General features: G+C 39.8%; 1 protein-coding gene and 1 long non-coding RNA gene across 3 annotated transcripts; both read left to right on the forward strand.

The window, feature by feature from the left end:
* The first annotated feature begins 68 nt into the window (after positions 1 to 68).
* On the forward strand, positions 69 to 20,565 carry LOC139082017 (uncharacterized). Of its 2 annotated transcripts, XR_011537635.1 has the most exons (3): positions 69 to 171; positions 11,909 to 12,104; positions 17,293 to 20,565. It is a non-coding gene; the product is annotated as an uncharacterized lncRNA (long non-coding RNA). The 2 variants fall into 2 exon arrangements; XR_011537638.1 differs by lacking the exons at positions 69 to 171; positions 11,909 to 12,104 and adding an exon at positions 16,653 to 16,763 and having other exon boundaries at positions 17,293 to 17,411.
* KLLN (killin, p53 regulated DNA replication inhibitor) lies at positions 708 to 4,886 on the forward strand. Its single transcript, XM_008536067.2, is given in 5 exon segments — positions 708 to 971; positions 974 to 1,112; positions 1,115 to 1,156; positions 1,159 to 1,310; positions 1,312 to 4,886. Coding segments are annotated over 5 exon segments (873 nt in total). The 3' UTR covers positions 1,588 to 4,886.
* Positions 20,566 to 21,116: the final 551 nt, after the last annotated feature.

The following is a 21,116-nucleotide window of genomic DNA, read 5'->3' on the forward strand; positions in this document are numbered from 1 at the left end:
GACCTGCAGGCGCCACTGAGCATGCCCAGTGTGACTGTCCGGGGCTCGCTGGGGCTTGTTCCGAGGCGCCCGTACCGCGGCTGCAGTTGCCGCGGCTGCTTCTGCAGCAATGCAGGACGGGGAAGACAAGCTGAGCCTCGGCCTCTGCTCGGAAACCCAGCCGGAGGCAGGGTAGGCTGTTGCGGGGGAGTGTGGGGAGAAATGAAGGTGAAAGCTGAGGCGGGTGCCTTGAGCGGTGTCACTGACTCGAGTCTGAGGTTACCTGTGCACAGGTGGAAAGGACCAAGTCACTGCGCTGGTCAGTGTACAGGGAAACGCAGGGACAGTCCCTGCAGCGAGGACACCCCTCCCCCAACCCCCCAGATTTCCCCGGCACGGCCTGCAGCCTCACTCTCCTTTTGCACCGCTGTCGGACCACAATCGTTCGCAGGGATTTAACTGCAGCAGCCTTTGCCAAGAAATCCCACCTCTCCTCCCACCCCCAACCATGTCCTCAAGGTGTCAGTCTTAGCACAAAGAACAACCCCCTATTGTGTCTCCAGTGTGTATCACCTCATCCGGCTCCCTTTCACCGCCCCACCTCCTGCTTCGCCGGTAACTCGGCTCATTTGCCCTAAAAATGAAAACTCCTAGCCGAGCGCATCGCCCCTAAATTTCGAAGTCCCAAAGGACAACTGTCCCAGTGGACTGAAAGCCGATCCCCAAGGATGGGATGCACCCCGCGGCTTCCTGCATCTGCCCCTAGGAGAGCCCAGCATCTCTCCCCTCGGGGCTCCAGTTGGGTTCACCGCTCCGAACTCAAGCTCGGTCCTCAGAGGCAACCTCGCCCCGCCCCTTTTGGGCCGCTGAGAAAACCTGGCTGGGTGGATCGCCCCGGGGACAGGTTCCGCGCTCCGCCAGCCGGGCCGCGCACGCCGGAGGCCGGGGTTCCTGAGCCCGAGCGTGAAGTCCGGGGCGGTAGGAAGCTGCAGCCCCTGCGAGTGGGCGGGGCCGAGGAGACCTAGGAGGGTTCAAAGGGAGGTGGAGGGATACACGGGCCACAGTCGGAACTACTTTCAGGAGGCGGTCACGTGTGTTCCTAGTTGGGGAACTTTCCAAATTCCCATTACCCCGTATAGCTCGAGAGGCAAGTGCTTCGCTTTCTTCACCCGGGGTGCACCTTCTGCGGGCAGCGGGACCCCAGAGCCTCCTGGGTCGCGGCAGCAACACAAGCTCGGGCGAGCCTCCCGCCGGAGCGCTGTCGGGGCTGACGCCTGGGGACCTGGTTACACAAGCACCCACATCCAAGCACGTGCCCCCACCTCCCCGCACCACTGGCCGCCGCCGCTGATTCTTGCAGACCACCGTGCCAGCGTTTTCAGGCTGGTCCCACCCTTCGCCTGCTACCCACAGAGCAAGCTAAAGGGCCGAGACCTGAGACTCCTTGCTCCGGATCAGCTAACTGCGCGTTCCCAACCGTGGGAGAAAGGGCTGGGCCCGGGGGTCTGGCGCAACTCCCTCGCTAGTACCCTGCCCCTTAGGGCGAACCTTGCTGGTGCTGTGCTTCGCGGGGCAAAAGGGTATCTCCTACAGCAGCCCGCTGCTTGAATACACCGATGTTGCAACAAACTTGCAATCACTACACCTGAGCTGGTGAGCGCGCCCCACCTACTGTAGACTCAGCCAAGTGACTTTTCTGGTCGGAGAACCTAGTCAGTGGCCGGCGGCCCAGAACAAACCTGTTAAGTCTGCTTACAGCCCGGATTGGTTGACCCGTCCCATGAGAGCTGGTTCGGAAATGCTGAGAACTGGAGCGCATTTACCTCGACACTGATCAGCTGCAAAGCGAGTTGTCCACCTTTTGCTTGGAGAGACTGGGCATCAATCAACACCAATTTAGGAATTTCTTCCTTTTCTTTCCCCTGGGAAGTAGAACTGCAGGAGACAATTTAAGTCCAAAAGTATCTAGGTTGAAACGTAGGCTGAGGTACTGGGTCGTTTTTCAGTTCTGGGAGAATGGGGATCAATTTGTATGTGTATTGCAGGAATTGTGAGTAGGTGCTTAGGAAAATCCTCTAAAGAGGATTTATTCAGTGTATGAGAGTGAAGATTGTATATGTGAACATCATAGTTGCAGGCAGCCCCTGAAGACTAGAAACCCCAAGAGAGCTAGCTTAGAAGCCACAGGCCATTACCTAACTCCAAGACTACTAATTAAACCAGGGGTATTTACGATGTTCTTAAGAGATCTCTGAGGCTCCATAAAACTTTGCATTTATATACAACATCCTTTTAAAATAGCTCTGCAGGAGTTAGCAACCTGCTGAAATTCAATGTTGATATTTATTGGAGGCTGGTTTTGTGCATAGTCCTGGCCAGCCTGGGAGAGGTAAAGGCCACAAGTGGAAAAGGAAATAGAGAGCCACCTGGAAAGAGTAGGTGAAAGGCCTCCATTTAGTTTCTAAAGATGAAAATCCTGTTCACACCGCCTAGTGTGAGCTAAAGCTTTCTTTATTTTACAAGTAACCAAGGATAAGGAGTCCCTGACTTCGAGGTATTCCACTAGATTGCATGGTAAGAATCTGAGCTGTGCTTGGTTGAGTATCAACTACTGCTAGGTGGGAAAGGGAAAATGAAGTTAAATGAAGGGAAGTAGGTTGAGGAGGGGTAAAATGTCCCGTCTTTGCTTCTCAGGTTGCTGATCTTGTCCTCCAGAAACCCTGTTATTGGCACTGCCCTACACTGCCCCTCCCCAGGAGCCTACCCTACATGTGGGTTAGTCTCACAGTGTCTGAGAAGTTCTCAAATCCACTTCCTGGGAGGAAAATGGATTCATTCCTGCCTTGTTTGTGTTAGGCATGAGGAGAGAGGATCCTTTTCAATTCCCGGGGTATGGTTATTCTGGAGCAGAGAGAATGTGCATCACCAGCACTAAAGTGCTGGAATATGAGACAGCCCACGAACAATTCCATCTGCAGAGGGAAGAAAATGGGAAATGAGTTTTGTGCTACTCTAAACATTAGGTTCCTCTACTTCTCTCTAGTGAAGAATGAAGGCTCACCAATGTTGGCAGATATTTGGCCAGCCTGACACCAATATCAGGTGGTTATTAGGAGTTCCTGAAGAAAAACCTCCTTCCCTTCCCAGTGTTAAGTAGGTTCCTGAAAGAAATACTGATGTATCCTTTTTAAATTCTTTTTTTCACTTTTTCCTTCTACTCGAGAGATCTTCTTACCCAGGAGGTAGAGCTGAAACCTCTACTTTCTAATGTACAGAAAGTTATTTAAAATATTTTTTTCAAATTCAATTGCAGATATCTGCGTGGCTGTACAGACATTACAATACAGTTGTGCCTCAGTATCCACAGGGGGCACTGGTTCCAGGAACCCTAGTAGTTACCAAAGTCCACAGATGCTGGAGTGTGTTACTAGGTCCTCTGTATTGGCGGATTCTGCACCCGTGGGCTCAGCCAACTGCAGATGGTAACCACAGTACATACACGATCCGCGGTTGGTTGAATCCCGCAGATGCAGAGCTCACAGATACGGAGGGCCGACTGTACAGTAGTTTCTAAGCACTTCAGTTCTTTACCTGTCTGGATTTAGAATGTCCTAGGGAGAAACAGAAGCTTGTAACAAATGGAGAATTATATAAAGCTTCACGGAGACTGACTATATAGAATAATTAGTGAGCATGATAAACCAGCTTTAATTACCGGTTCTAACAGCTGATTCCAAAACTGTATTGTTACTATACCCAAAGAATGTCCAAAGAAAATTCCTTTCTTATTTTCTTTGATAAGTGAAATGACCAGCAAGTTGATGTGGGTGATATAAATACTTGATGGCTTCTTTGTAGGTCCTGCTGCTAAAATGTCTTTTGTTGAACACTCTGATCCCGATAGTGCCTTTCTCATCTCCCATACACTGACCTTTCAAATAGAGATCTAAATCAATGGCTTTAATTTTTAAGCAATCTTCTCTATTTTTATCTGTTTAACCACTGCTTTTTAAATAATACAGAATAGAAAAATGTAATAATTATAGGTTTGAACTTAAAACCACCCCATTCTTCCAATGGTCCAAAGGCTTTTCCCTTATTTCATTTATCCTAATTACAAATATTGCTTTTCTTTTAAATAGAGATATTTTGCCCATGACATTTCTCCAGAAGTCACTGCTATGGATCATACAAGTAAATATATGCTAGGAGAGAATTTTCCATTATTGTTTATAAGCTCTTTGTATTCTTAATCTCTTCTGCAGCTATTTCAGATGGCACTGTCTCCTTTCATATCTCAGTAGAGAGTGTGCTGTATGAAATTATCACTCTCAAAGAAATCAGGGTTGGGTTGGGTGCTCCTGGGAGAACCACAGAGCAGACCAGGCATCAGTATGTCCAAGTGGCACTCAGAAATTGTGACTTGGACTAGAGTGATAGAAAAGACCTAACATGACAAGACAGTTTTGACTGTTTTAGTTTGCAACATAACATTGGCTATTGGATGTTCTACTTTAGTGTCCTTAATACTAACTTTAACTCTAGCCCTATGGAACATATATTTTGCTTTTTAGCTCTTCCAACAATAGAAAAAGGTAATACTTTTTATATACCAGGAGGTCCTGGGGCATTAACAGGTGCTTCACAGAGTAGCCCTCATTTGTCTAGGTATAGGAAGGACACTGAGAGGGAGTCAAGGTTGACCACTGCCTCATTCCTACAAATCTTTCTCTTCAGAACATCCTTCTGGATTCTGAGGCATCACTTTTTCTGACAACAAAGGGCACCTTTTAGGAAGAGAGAATGCGTGGTACAAACTCTGTTTAAAGTATCTTTTTTTGTCTGTCTTCTTGATGGTATGGGGTCTTATCTCCATTCATTCATTTAATGATTAAATCAGCAAATATTTGGGAGTCTGTTATGTGCCAGTACTGTCCTATGCTCTGTGGACAGAGTAATGACTCCGGTATATAGGGTCCAGCCTTTATGGAATTTAGTCTGGTTGAAAACTTGGCTTCTTTGTCTGATCCTGTTGCAACTTCTTCACAGCCCATGTAGTTAAAGCAACACAAAATATCCTAACATTTGATAACTCTTTCAATTATCTACTGCTGCATAACAAACCACCATAAACTTAGCGGCTTAAAAGAAAAACCACCATTTATTTTCTCACAATTCTGCAATCTGGGAAGGGCACAGCTGGACAGTTCTTCCGCTCCCCCATGATGTCAGCTGGGCTCAGACATATGGGTGGGTGCATTCAGCTGTGAGTTTGGCTGGGGCTGGAATATCCAAGATGACTTCATTCATATGTCTGGCACCTCAGTTGGGGCAGCTGAAATTGCTTGTGGCCTCCCTCTCTTCGTGTGAACACTCATCATTCACTGGGCCAGCCCAAGCTTCTTTACACAGTGACTGGATCCCAAGTGGAAGAAAGCAGAAGCTACAAGCCCTCTTAAAGCCAGGGTTTGGAAGTTCCAGAACATCATTTTCATTGTATTTTCTTAGCCAAAGCAAGTCACAAGGCCAGCCCAGATCCAAAGGGAGAGGAAAGAGACTCTACTTGTTAATGGAAGGAGTGGCTGGGATGGGAGAAATTTTTGGCAGTCATATTTGGAAACACTCTATCATAATCCACCCTCTGGCCACAATAATACACATTCACAACCACACACAGACATGCAAAATACACTTACTTCCTCCCTCCAAATTGTCATTCTGTACAGCATTGGCTCTAAATTCCAAGTTTTAGTAATATACACTAGGCACAGATGTGTATGAAGCATTTCAGATGCTGCTTCTCTTCATCTGGAGATCTGTGAACTCAAAAAACAAGTTACATACCTAACATACAGTGCTGAAACAGGGACAGGATAACTGCAATAGACACTCCTCTTCAAAAAGGGGCAAAATGGAAGGCACAGAGCAGTCACTAGTCCATAGCAATTCTGAACGCCAGCCAAGCACTGTCACCTTGACTCTGAGGGTCTAGTTCTCTATTAGGGCCTGGTTCATCACCTGGAGTAGTTTCCTAAGCCATTGTTCTTGGCTCCCCACTCTGAGGTTCAGCTTTGACATCTGAGTCAATCTTTCTTTTGCATAAGAAACTGTCTCCCCTTTACAGTTGAACAGGTCTCTCAGCCCGCTTCCTGCTCATAGAAAGTTGGGAGCCCAGAGGCTTTTTTTTGTCTTGAACTGTCTCCTTCTTTAGTCCAAGCTAGTGGTGGTTTTATCAATACAATTATCTTTAAAATTTTATGGGTTTTCTATGACTCTTATTGGAGTTCACTCCTTCCCACAAAGCAACATCTATAACTCTTTCAAAAACAAACCTGTCTACTTTGGGCCTTGTTGTGGTGGCTGCTGTCAGACCATCCTTAAGATTCTAAGATGTCCTTTTGTCTAGATGAGAGGGTCTATGAGGCAATATGTTAAATTTTTTAGAGGTCTTAACACAGAGTCTGGATTAGATCTTTACCTTGAGGCTACATTTTATAGGCAGGCCCCTGAAGCCATTTCTTAATTTAAGACTCTGGCTGACTAAAGAGATTCTCCTGGGTCCTGTAAGTCTCCTCTACATCCTGCTTGAAAACTAAATAGTTCCTTTTTTAATATATCTTTCTTTTGTGATACATCAAGAGTACGTCACTAAAAGAAGCCAATTGACACTTTGAACATTCATCCTGAAAACTTCCTTTCCCAGATCTAAAAGTTAATTAGGTACATTTTCTATGTTTTACTGCATACGAGTGTGGCCAAACATTTTGCCACTACATAAAACCACTTCTCCAGCCTCCAGTAGCAATTTCTTCACTACTCTTTAAGATTCCTCAACAAAATCTGAGCAAACTGAATTCAACAATACATTAAAAGGGTCATACACCATGAGCAAGTGGGATTTATTCGAGGGATGCAAGGATGGTTCAACATCCATAAATCAATCAATGTGACATACCACATTAACAAAATGAAGGGTAAAAATCCTATGATTATCTCAATAGATGCAGAAAAGGCATTTGACAAAATTCAACATCCACTTATGATAAAAACACTCAACAAAGTGGGTATAGAGGGAATGTACCTCAACATAATAAAGGGCATATGACAAAACCCACAGCTAACATCATACTCAACAGTGAAAAGCTGAAAGCTTTTCCTTTAAGATCAGGAACAAGAAAAGGATGCCCACTCTTGCCACTTTTATTCAGCATAGTACTAGAAGTCCCAGCCAGAGAAATTAGGCAATAAAAATAGATAAAAGTCATCCAAATTGGAAAAAAGAAGTAAAACTGTCACTATTTGCAGATGATACGACATTACATGAAGAAAATCCTAAAGACCACCAAAAAACTATTAGAACTAATAAGCAAATTCAGTAAAGTTGCAGGGTACAAAATTAATATTAAAAAAATCAGCTGCATTGCTATACACTAACAATGATCTATCAGAAAGGTAAATTAGGAAAACAATCCCATTTACAATTGCATCAAAAAGAATAAAATACCTAGGAATAAATTTAACCAAGGAAGTGAAAGACCTGTACACTGAAAACTATAAGACATTGATGATAGAAACTGAAGAAGATACAAATAAATGGAAAGATGTTCCATGCCCATGGACTGGAAGAATTAATATCCTTAAAATGTCCATACTACCCAAAGCAATCTACAAATTCCATGTAATCCCTATCAAAATTCTAATGGCATTTTTTACAGAAATAGAACACACAATTCTAAAATTTGTATGGAACCACAAAAGACCCAAAATAGCCAAAGCAATCTTGAGAGAGAATAACAAAGCTGGAGGCGTCATGCTCCCTGATTTCAAACTCCATTACAAAGCCATAGTGATCAAAACACCATGGTATTGACATAAAAACAGACACAAAGATCAATGGAACAGAATAGAGAGCCCAGAAATAAGCCCACACTTATTTGGTCAATTAATAGACAACAAAGGAGGCAAGAATATACAACAGGGAAAGGACAATCTCTTCAATAAATGGTGTTGGGAAAACTGAACAGCCACATGAAAAAGAATGAAACTAGATTACTATCCTACACTGTACACAAAAAATTAACTCAAAACACATTAAAGACTTGAATGTAAGACCTGAAACGATAAAACTCCTAGAAGAAAACATAGGCGGTAAGCTCCTTGACAAAGGTCTTGGTGATGATTTTTTCAATCTACCTCCAAAAGCAAAGGCAACAAAAGCAAAAATGAACAAGTGGGGCTATCTCAAACTAAAAAGCTTCTTTACAGCAAAGGAAACCATCAACAAAATGAAAAGGCAACCTACTTAACGGGAGAAAATATTTGAAAATTATATATCTGATAAGACATTACTATCCAAAATATATAAAGAACTCATACAACTCAATGGCAAAAAACTAAACATTCCATTTAAAAATGGGCAGAGGATCTGAATTGATATTTTTCCAAAGAAGACATCCAGAGGGCCAACACGCACATGAAAAGATGCTTTACATCATTAATCATCAGGGAAATGCAAATCAAAACCACAATGAGATATCACCTCACACCTCTTAGAATGCCTATTATCAAAAAGATAAGAAATAACAAGTGTTGACAAGGATGCAGAGAAAAAGGAACCCTTGTGTACTGTTGGCAGAAAGGTAAATTGGTGCAGTCACTGTGGAAAATAGTATGAAGGTTCCTCAAAAAATTAAAAATAGACCTACCATATGATCCAGCAATTCCATTTCTGGGTAGTTGTCTGAAGAAAATGAAAACACTACTTTGAAAGGATACCTCACACACCTCATGTTCACTGCCACATTCTTTACAATAGCCAAGACATGGAAACAATCTAAGTGTCCATCAATGGATGAATGGATAAAGATGTGATATATATATATATACAATGGAACACTATTCAGCCATATTAAAAAAATGATATCTTGCCATTTGTGACAACATGGAAGGGAAATAAGTCATACAGAAAAAGACAAATACCATATGATCTCACTTATATGTGGAATCTAAAAAATCAAACACACAAACAAACAACAATAAACCAAGCTCATAGATGCAGAGAACAGATTGGTGGTTGCCAGAGGTGGGGTGTGGGGGTGTGCGGGGGTGAGTGAAATGGGTGAAAGCACTCAAACGGTACAAACTTTCAGCTATAAAATAAGTAAGTCATGGGGATGTAATGTACAGCATGGTGACTATAGTTAATAATATTGTATTGCATATTTGAAAGTTGCTAAAAGAGTAGATCGTAAACATCCTCATCACAAGAAAAAAAAATTTGGTAACTATGTGTAGTGACAGATATTTACTAGACTTATTATGGTGATCATTTCACAATGTATACAAAATTGAATCATTATATTGTATACCTGAAACTAATATAATTTTATATGTCAATTATACCTCAATAAAAATTTTAAAAAGAGTTTCCCCCCTGGACTAAGGAGAGCTATCAACTAAATGTAAATATGGGACCCTGGGTTGGATCGTGGAAGAGAAAAAGAACATCACTAGAAAAACTGTTAAAATTCACATAAGGTCTGCACCTTATGTTAATTTCCTGGTTTTGATAATTATTCTATGGCTATGTAACTTATTTACATTAGGGCAGCTGGATGAAGAATATACATGAACTCTGTATCATTTTTGCAACTTTTCTGTAAGTTTAAAATCACTTCAAAATAAAATTTTTAAAAACTAAATTAATTTTTTTTTAAGAGGTAGAGTTCCCGGGGTCAGGCTGGTGGCATGGTGGTTAAGTTCGCACAATCTGCTTTGGCGGCCCAGGGTTTGTGGGTTCAGATCCCAGGCATGGACTTACACATTGCTCATCAAGCCATGCTGTGGAGGCATCCCACATACAAAATAGAGGAAAAATGGCATTGATGTTAGCTCAGGGACAATCTTCCTCACCAAAAAAAAAGAGAGAGAGAGAGAGAGTTCCCTCGTCACCTTTCCAACCTCCACCCAATGCCTTGTCCCAAGGCCAGTGCCACAAGTTTTAGATTTTTGTTATGCCAGCACCCAACTTTCAGACATCAATTTCTGTTATCTATTGTTCATAATAGATACCCCTAATTTCATTTTTAAATAAATGAGCATTTTTAAAAATGTAGCAGTTTAAAACAGCAACAACCATTTTCTTGCTTACCATTCTGCAATATGGACAGGATGCAGTGGTGGCAGCTTGTCTCTCCTTCATGTAGTGTTGATTGGAGTAACTTGACTTGGGCTGGAGAATCCAAGATGGCTTCAATCACATGTCTAGTGCCTCAGTTGGAATGGCTGGAATAGCTAGGGGCTGGCTGGACCTATGTCCCTCCTTAGTCTCTTATCCTCCAGAGGCACACTGCCTCCATTAGGCCTTTGTTTTCAGTAAGGTAGTCAGACTTCTTTACGTGGTGATTATTTTCCAAGAGAGCAAAAACTAAAGTTGCCAAGTCTAGGCCCAGAACTGTAATAGCATCATTTTGCCTCATTCCACTGACCAAAGCAAGTAACAGAGCCCATCAAGATTCAAGGGAGGGGAAACAGACTCCACCCTTTGGCAGCAAGCATGTAGAAAGATGGAGGAATTGTTGGTGGTCATCTACCACAATGACCCTAGCTCTCTCCCCCATAAATGACTCCTCAGAACAGTTTTCCATGGTCTATTCTGCCTAGACTCTCTAATATTCAAGAATCATCACTATCAGTTGACAATTTGATTAGCAACTGAATGTTTTCAGTTTATTTGTTTTATTCCTTAATCCTGTAATTTCTTCATTGGCTCACTCATCTATTTTATATGCAGAATTCTATTCTAGGATTAATATATTTCACAAAAACGTTCGTTAAAATCCAGTGAAATAAAACAGAAGTGATAATAAATATATACATATGTGTATTTGCATAAATACATGGAAAATATCTGGAAGAATAAACAAGAGAGAAGATAACACTGGTTATCTCTGAGGTTAGGATGGGGAGAAAGGGCTTCAGAGGGAGAGGAATTGCTCTTTTCATTTATTGCTTTCTGTATTGAAGATTTTTTACAATGATTATTTATTATTTTCATAAAGTAAAGAAGTGATTTCATCCAAAAGGATTAACACTAAAAATAAACAAATGCCTATTTTCAAAAGAACATCAAATAAATTAGGGAGAGAGCTCAACTCTAATTTCATTTTTAAATAAGTGAGCTCGCTAAGGAATTTCCAGCATGTAAGCCTGAAGGTCTGTTTGGTGTCTGCTGCACCATAGAAAGACACGATAATATCTGTAATAAGTGCTGCTCATAGAGATGCTGTGTAGTAGACAGGTTGTATCTTACCCTGAGCACCCTCTCTCCCTGGAACAATTGTCTCTACTAGATCTACTCTGCACTCTTTGTACAATTTAATGACTTTTGCTGCTCGAAGAAAATATCCTCCAGAAATAATCACTTCATTACACAGTACTACCAACATTCAAGGCAGTTATATTACTGTCCAAGAAATCTCAAAGATTCCTTAGATCACAATCCCATTTTACAAATGAAGAAACTGAAGCCTAACGGGTTTAGATGCCCAGTTTATAAACTGACTTGACGAAGGATCCTGGATTGGAGCCTGGGAAATTGCCTGATATCCCATCAGTGAATAAAGACGGAAAGAAAACCTCGCTTTTATAGAAAGCTAAATAAGTTAATTAGAGAGAAATTTGATTAGAGATGGCTTTGAATGGTATTTTCATGCCTTGGACAGGGGTGAATGAAGGGAACAAGAAGACTGCCTAGGACAATAAATAGGGTCTAGAATAGGGAAAGACAGGGATAGGTAAACAATACAATTACTGATGTTCACTCTCTGTCCTTAAGTGTCCTGAAATTAAACCATGCGAGTTAGGGTCTTAAAGATCAAACATGAAAACATGAATTGCTGCATGTTACAAATTTGCTTTTCCTCCTCAGTTCCTAAGATCATTGGGAGAATATCTTCCAAACAAGGATGGAAAGGAGGCAGCCGTCATATGTGGACAGAAAAAAAGAAAACGCACTATGCTCTTTTGAAAGGAAAGAAATGCCAAAAGCCTTGGGGAATAGAAGGGAACACTGCCACCTGCTGAAGAGTTGGAGTCAATGCAAATGGTGCCGCACATGGTTACAGGTAGCATCTTCGGCAGGGCTCAAAGTCAGTTGACTCTTCTATTTGTAGTCTAGCAGGTCAGGGCAGAGAGAAGGTTTAATTCTGGATTTCATCAGACCAATTTGTGCTGGAGAAAGGTCAGTTTGTCTCTGAAATGCAGGTGATAGAGGCTTGCATCCCTGCTTCCCCTTCTTCCATGAATATTTATACCTACTGGCTCTGAATTTTTTCCCCAAACCTAAATCTCACAATAATAAAATATACTTGGTTGAGACAAGCTAAGTGATATGAGAGGAAAAAGCAATACAAAGAAGTTTATTCATGTAGTACGTGCATGTGGTTAAAAATTCCAGGTGGCTCATCACTACCTTTGCCCAGATAAAGGTCTTTTTTTTCCCTTTTCCTTTTCCCATTTCTTCCTCTTGTATTCATATACAAATACATACACACACAGAAAAATTTCGAGAGACCGCTGGGAGAAAGTTTCTGATAATTTGTATAAAGCCTAGTCTTTCCCCTCTGCTATGGTCTGCATGTTTGTGTCCTACCCAAATTCTTATGTTGAAACCCAACTCCCAAGGTGACGGTATTAGGAGATGGGGGCTTTGGGAGGTGATTAGGTCATGAGGGCAGAGCCCTCACCAATGGGATTTGTACCCTTATCAAAGACGTCCTACAGCGCTCCCTTCCTCTTCTGCCATGCCACATGAGGCTACATCTAGAAGATAGCTATTTACGAACTGGGGAGCAGGCCCTCACTAGACACAGAACTTGATCATGCAAGCACCTTAATCTCGGACTTTCAGCCTCCAAACCGAGAAATAAATTTCCATTGTTTATAAGCCACCCAGTCTGAGTTATTTTGTTATAGCAACCTGAACAGACTAAGACATGCTCTTCCTCCCACCCTTCCACTCTCTTTTCTTGAAACATTCTCCTTATTCATATACAAGAAATGGATAAGCTAGGATACCAAGCGGGAAGGTGACATTTACAGGACTACCAAGTGACACAACTCCAAGGGCCACAATTCACATTGTTTGTGTTGCTGCTGTTTCGTGATTTTTTATTTTTCAACCACATGAATGTAGTATCTTTAATTTATATTTATTTTTTTTAAACCTAACCTTAGTGGCCCAATGGTGAGCCACTGTTTAATTCTATGGTTCCACTTAATAACAAAATTAAGCAGTTCTAGACCCTACCCAGTTATAAGTTTCTTATTAACAATGTCTTAAGATTAATAAAATAAGTTCAAAAGGTGATTTAGGTGATCTCATTGTGATTTAGGTTTCTCTATCTTACAGGAACATCAGAAAGAATACCATAAAAAAACCTAGCTGTTTTTCTAGGTTATCAGACCCAGTGTTGATGGGATATTTTACCTCTTCTTAATACAATAGATGAACAGTTCTTTTTTTGTGCATTTTTCCTACTTAATTGTAGTTAAATATGTTGCATTTCCTAAAATAAGTATAGGTTTTACATTTCAGGAAATCACAGAGGAAAAGGAGGTCTGTAGGCAACGATCATGGTACTTAAAAATTAATTTGGGCATATTTCAAATCTTTAACATAAATTGCATGAAGCCAGGAGACTGGGAAAAAGCTGTGGATAGAAAGTCTATTTTCTGAGGAAGAGAAAAAAAAACCCTCATTTATCTAGCACTGAGCTATACGTCTTATCTGAAATTTCTTTCCTCGACATAGTACGTTTGTCTTGGCTGCCTCCCAGAGTGTAGCCCCAGGCCACTGGCTACTAGAGCTCATGGGACCAACCTCTTCCTATATCACCTGTTGAAGCCTTAATTAAGATATGCCTTATTATTAATATGTTCTTCTGGACTTGCTAACTGTAAAATATTATATTTTATGAATGTCTTTATAATGATTTTTAAAAATAAGTTGTAACTATAAAATAGGATTATCTGCATGTCAAATCCTGCTTATTTTATAATGGTAAGGTGTATGTCCTATTAACTGGTCAACTTTTCCTTATGATTTGAATTTGGCACATTAAATCTTCTTAGTCTTTAAAGCCGAATTAAACTGGGTCCTGCCTGAAATAGTCATTATTCTGTTTTTGAAATGTACTGCCCTTTTCAACTACATCCAGAAATCTGCAAACAAGAAAGTTTTTGCCCTATGAATTGCCCTAAAATTGCCCTAATTTTTGTAAGCTATCTTGGTAGCACACCTACCTTGGTGGCTTACTTGGCTTGGGTTTGCTATCAGAAGACAGGTCAAGCAATCCTGACCTCTAGTTCTCCCAAACTGCACAAAATATTTCTAATAACCTTCTTCTTTAGATATCTGTTTATTTTGCAATTAACAGAGGGTAAAGGAGGGCTTAAAGGCATTTCTCCTTCAGGCCACAGAAGGTAAACCAAGTACGTGCTGTCTTTGTACCATCTTTGTTGATGTAGACTAAGGATGCCTTTTAAAGGAAAATCATGAATAAAAATGCTTCCAGAGGTTGTCACAAAGCAAATTATAGAAAGAAATTAAGTGTCTCATAGAACTCTGGTGGGTTACAACACATTGGTCACCAGTTATTTAAATAAAGTGACCATGGGATTTTCCCAAAGTTAGAAAATTCTTATGACTCACATATAGAGACCTTCAGAGGGACTTCTTCTAAGTCCTTAAGAGGCATAGCAATGTCCTTAGTGATGTGGGTTCCATGAAACAGTCATACAGCTTAGGAGATTCCAACACTAGCAATTCTAACTTTCTTTTGTTTCCCACTGAGGAAGATTCACCCTGAGCTAACATCTATAGCCAGTCTTCCTCCTTTTGCTTGAGGAAGATTCACCCTGAGCTGACATCTGTGTCAATCTTCCTCTGTTTTTGTATGTGGGTTGCCACCACAGCATGGCTGCCGACAGGTGGTGTAGGTCTGTGCCTGGGAACCAAACTCGGGCCACCATAGAGGAGCATGCTGAACTTAACCACTAGGCTGTGGGGCTGACTCTGCAATTCTACTTCTGAGTAAACCTCAGAGTATTGGTCTTCAAACTAGAGAACTGAGACACTCAGTGTAAAGGGATCAATTCCAGATCTTTAACTTCTGTATATATTCCTTCTTCAAGCCAATCTACCTGAGAATCAGTGTAGTCAAGTGGCCCTTGTGGTTCCCAGTCCCCACCTCCCCTTTCACGGGGTCCCTCTCTGCCAATTTAAAAGAGAAAGGTATACCTCTATCTGAACGCTAAAATGATGTACTGCCCCACAGTGTAAAAAGTTGCAAGGAGCTAAAGAGACAATCTGAAATAATGATATTGGTGTTAAGAAGCTGAATAATTTTACTGATGAACAAAGACTTTTGAAAGTCAGATTATTTAACATTACTTGTTTTCTAGTAAATTGATGAAGACCTATTCAAATTGTCCACTGATAAATCATTAAAAATAAGATCACTAAGTGATATGTGGCATGTAATTTGGAAAGCTTTCAAATAGATGAGTGATATCACTAAAACAATTTCCTCCAATTGCCGTCTACTTATTTATGTGAACAACATTCCTCAGTGTTTACAATATAAAAGCAAAAACTAGGGATAAACTGACGCTGAACCTGTCTCCTTCTAGAAATAAGTAAAATTCATTTATGATACACAAGCCAATTTTTTAAAAGTTCCATTGATTTCTTTTTTATGTTTAAGAATTATAACATTTAAAATATTTAATTGATCAATTATGAACTAAAAATAATTAAGGATAATTCAGAAGAATTTTTAACACTTAGGAATAGTATGCTCAAAGGAATTATTTAACATAATTTATTTAACATAAATTACTTAACATAATTTAAATTTACATATAAAATTTGTTGCAGAAAAATATGATAGAGTGATCAACAAAGGTATTCACATATAATGTATATTACATTCAGATGAAAATCTGTGGCAGAAGTGGAAACAAAATTCAAGTGCAAAGAGAAAAAGGAGTGATATAAAATTTCCCACTGTAAAAGAAGAGCTTGCTCGTTAATGTTTTGATGCATTATAGTAAATATCAATTCACTATGGTATTTATATTCTATTGGATACATTTAAGAATTCTACTTTTATATGTTAATGTTAGTATTACAAGGAAATTACTTCTTTTGCAACTACTTAAACTTACGATGAAAAGTTTAATTTCAATTCTAAAATGTGTAAGAAGGAAAAGATTTTCCAAATTGTTTGTGGGATAAGCTAACAAAAAAATTTAAAGACCTGTACTCTAGAGAAACCTTCATACATGTGCACAAGAAAACATACATAGGGATGTTCATGGCAATATTGTTTAAAATAGCAAAAAGAAAGAACCTAAATGTCCATCAATATGGATAAATAAAATGTAATATTTTCATGTGACAGAATATTATACATCAAGTTAAAAAGAATAACTTAGATCAATTTGTCAACATGGAAATATCTCAAGATTTACCAGACCCTAATTAAATCTGATCCTCAGAATTACAGTGGGTCGTCCTTCTCTCATTTCCTATTCTTCTCACAACAGAAACACCAGTCCAGGAAGCAGGAAGTCCACAGGCTGTGTGACATCACCCAAACCTTGGCCCTAAAGCAGGGGACTTTCAATGGGTGTGTAACATGATCATATCACAGTTATGATCATGAAGTCTCTGCAGCTGTCTGAAGCATTTTAATAATTACCCCCAGCTGGGAGAAGAGGTGAGATTAAAAGGCCAAAGAACCAATTAGAAGGAAAAGGATCTCCTCATCATCTTTTTTGAAATCTCTACTTGCCTGGAAACAGGAAGTAAAGTATTTATTTACTTATATAGGAAGGATAGACAGAAGAAATACTAGTGATCTAGCAAATATCCAATGGTGAGATAAGCAGAAAATGACTCAGCAAGAAATTAATTCTATGATAATAAAATCATAGTTTAGGAGTTCATTTCTGTAGGAAAGCAAAATCAACATGCTCAGCAGTGACAATTAAGTTCCTTGCCTATACATATGAATTTCATTCCTCTCTTTTTGTTTAGAGAGACTTACTTAATATTTGAATATTTTGAAAATTAAACCCTATTTTCTCAACAACCCTAATATAAGATTAGTGATACCATGAGGACATAATAAGAGCAAAAACGATGACTACCAACATTTATTATTACAGTTGTTGATAACATTTAGAAATGTATAGGGTCACTAAGGGCATACATAAGATCTGACATGTTTACCTTTGTTCTCCTAGGTCTCTGCAAATATGTTTCTATAAGGACATCCTGAGGTGAACACTGTGATACAACTAACAACGAAAATTTATTGATTACACACTGCTACTAAATGATCTACAGGTATCATCTACAGAAATGCCTCTCATGTTTTTCTTACAATTTGACCCCTCTACTGCTTCTCCACCACAAGGACTGAAATCATCCCTCTCTTATAACAGCTGAGGCTTTTTTTATCATTTCTACAATTTTCCACCTTCAGGAATTTTCTCCCTAAGGTTCCCACTATTCTGCAAGTACTCTCCCAACAGACCCATCCCATCAGTTCACCAGACATGCCCAGACAGGCCCAAACCTCCACAGTGAAGCAGCCTTCACACAATCACCTCTGTCAAAGGAGAGAGAAAGGGAGAAAAGAAATGTTATCGGATTGATTGTATTCATTAACCCTCGTAATGCATATGAGAAAGGAAGATGCAGGGTTGTACCCCTGAACATAAAATTAAACTGAATTGCCATCTGTTGGTAAATATTTCCAACTTTTTGCTGCATTTAATACTTTCCTGTTACTCCATTCTTCTCTTTGGAGTACAGACTGAAGCATTTCATGAGTTAGACACTCTTGGTGTTAGTTTACAGAAAACACTTAACCTGAGTCACTTTTTGCTCCCCTATACATCATTCCCCACGGCCTTACCCTGAAAGGATAATGATACTCAGATCACAAGTTCCTTGAGAAGCTAGTTAGCATAGAGGCTAAAAGCACCATTTCTGGAGCCTGATTGCTTTCAAAATTTGCCCTGCCACTTACCAGTTGTGAGATCTTTAGCAAGTTACTTAATCTTTCTGTTAACCTAGTGGCCTCACCTGTAAATGGGGATAATAATAGTATCTACCTCATAGGGTTGTTATGAGGATTAAGTGAGGAGATATATATATATATATATATCTCCTAGAACAAGCCTGGCACATTGTAAACACTGTATAAGTGCTCACTGTTAGGTGTCATTATTCTTGAGTGCAGATAGTATATCTCATTCAATTGTATTCTCCTTGCTGCCATCTCTGACACCTTGCATATTGCTTGACATATGGTAAGCTTTCAGTAAATGCTGAATGAATGACAAACAACTATCAACAAGTGCAAAATGGGAAAAGATGAGAAAATAAGGATTCCCCAGTCCTTCAAGATGTCCCCAATAAACAGTAATTTTACACCTTCTATTGATATAATCTCATGTCATGTCAATGTTTCAGTTAAGAGTTTAAATAAGCTGCATTTGCCTCTGAGTCACTCTAGAGTCACAGCGTGGTAATGAAATAGTCTACTCACATTGACTTGCCACATGCTTCTCTTAAGTCACATGTCAAACATTGTGACATGAGCAAGAATGCACACAACCTCGTTTTTCCACCCAAAGTTTTCTGTAGGGGCCAAGTTCAGGAGACGTCACCTCCCCTATGGACTAGATAGCTTTCTGAATAATGTCTCCTACAAACTAAAAGGATGCTAGTCCCAGCTGAACTGTGCAAAGAGCAAACCAGCACAGGCTTCCCAAGAACCAGCCTCATTCACAGTTGTCAGAAGGTACAGTAATACTTGGAATCAAAAGTTCACCTAGACTCTCTAGCTTAAGGCCTGACAACTCCGAACTATATCTCAGTCTTCACTTCAGTGAAGCTATTCCCACTTCCCACTGAAGTTTCTTAGAGGTTAAAAAATTCTTGTGTAAACCTTTGTACTTCTCACAATGCCTAGCACGGTTTTTAACATATCAGATAGACACTCAGTTAAGTAGTTATAAACTCAATGACTAAAAGACTAAACAGTTGTTCAAATATATACCTAAACATACAAATACAACATCAGCTGGATATAATATAATCCTTAGACAATAATATCATCCATGTATTACATTATGCTACCACATCATTATATAAAATTTTTCTTTCTATACTTTGGTATGGGATCTTATCTGGAAAGACCTTAACAACTATTTTCATCTTTTGTTTCCCAAAGGAAACATCAACAGGCTTAGTTAGTCTGTGCCCTGAAGGGGGACCAAAGGTCTATGAGGCCTTTTTAATCATAAAGCAAACAGAGTAACGTAGGTTTTCCTCAGTTTCAGCAAAAATAACCAAAATTCCCCAGAATATGGACTAATTTTATTCAAGAAGCTAACTTCTCTCTTTCAAACAAGTTCCGATGAAATTATCATTTTCTAATATTCCTCTCTTAATTTTCTCTAAGATGGAAGTGGCCAAATCACAACTGAGGTTTGATTTCACGAATTACCTTTATTAACTCTGGAACAATGTAATGCTTTAATAAAAGCATTCCCCTCTAGTGTGTGTGGGGAAACTACAGTATTCTTAGTCCAGAATAAGTATTAACCTTTTTATTCTCAAGTGAGCCAAGCAGAGTTAAGCCGTGTCTTCTGGCCAACAATGGCAGAGCCAAAGCTTGGCCCTGGGGAGAAGGACAATCTGGAAAGCAGAATAGGAATGGAATGGAGCAAGCACGAAGGAAAAGATGGGAGATGGAAGTGGAAAGGAAAGGCACTCCTCTCAAGGCTCAGCAGCTTCTTTAAATTCTGCTCTACGATTAATGCAAGTTCATAGATGTAAAAATTGTGAAGAAAGGAAAAAGAAAAGGGAACAGATGAGATGGAAAGATTAGTTCGGGGAAAAAGAAAAGAAAGAAGGCCATCTGGTAGAGAGCAATAGAGCATAACATGAAATTGCCTTAGGTCCCAAAGCTCACTGATCTATTCTAGAGTCTTCAGGCTACTTGAGACAATAGCCTAGTTCTAGCCTAATTCCACTCCAATTATGAGGACTTGTCCTTCCTTTTCGATGGACATGAGTGTTTTATTTTCACATATGAATTTATTTCGTGTTTTGTTTATTTTCATGTATGAATTTCTTTAAAACTATTATCTGCAAAAGATAAGCAAACTCCTTTATCTTCCTTCTACTCAGTTATATTTATGCAATATTACTCTCATTTATTATAGTTTACCATGCTGCAAGTGAAATAAATTGACAGTGGGCTTCTAACCACATGTTCTTTGAAGTAAGCTTCTCAAAGACATAAAAAATAAAAAGAATTGGCCCAAACAGGACCTGGCCACTTAGCCTTGAGATTATATGCAGTAAAACATTAGGCAAATATAGTCAAGGGGACCAGAGGCCAAATAACCAAGTAGTAAGTTAATTCAAAAGATAGACATATCAACACATATATTTGAGGTGTTATAACTAAACAATAAAAAATTATTTGGATCACTGAAGCTACAATCTAGTTTTGGGGAATTGTCTCTTTTTCTGTCTGGATATTCAGCTAAGTATAAATTGTTAACAAATCTTGCACAAAATATGTTCAGGTAGAACTATGGGGAAAAGTGGTGGTTGAATTGGGAAGAGTAACACAATATGTTGTGCCATGAATTTTTTCATGAATATTTTCATAACTGTATTAGTCAGCTCAAGCTGCCGAAACAAAATACCATAGACTGGGTGGCTTAAACAACAGAAATTTATTTTCTCACAGTTCTGGAGTCTCTGAAGTCCAAGATCAATTCAGCCAATTCAATTCCTGGTGAGAGCTCTCTTACTGCCTTGTAGATGGCCACCTTCTCATTGTGTCCTCACAAGGCAGAGAGGGAGGGAAGAAAAGAAGGAAGGAGGAAGAAGAGAGAGAGAGAGCAAGCTCTGGTATCTCTTCTAATAAGTGTACTAATCCCATGATGAGGGCCCCATCTTTATGACCTCATCTAACCCTAATTACCTCCCTAATGCCCCATCTCCAAACACCATCATACTTGGGAGTTAGGGCTTCAAT

The sequence above is a fragment of the Equus przewalskii genome, chromosome 1, assembly GCF_037783145.1.
Source record: "Equus przewalskii isolate Varuska chromosome 1, EquPr2, whole genome shotgun sequence".
Classification (NCBI taxonomy): Eukaryota; Metazoa; Chordata; class Mammalia; order Perissodactyla; family Equidae; genus Equus; species Equus przewalskii.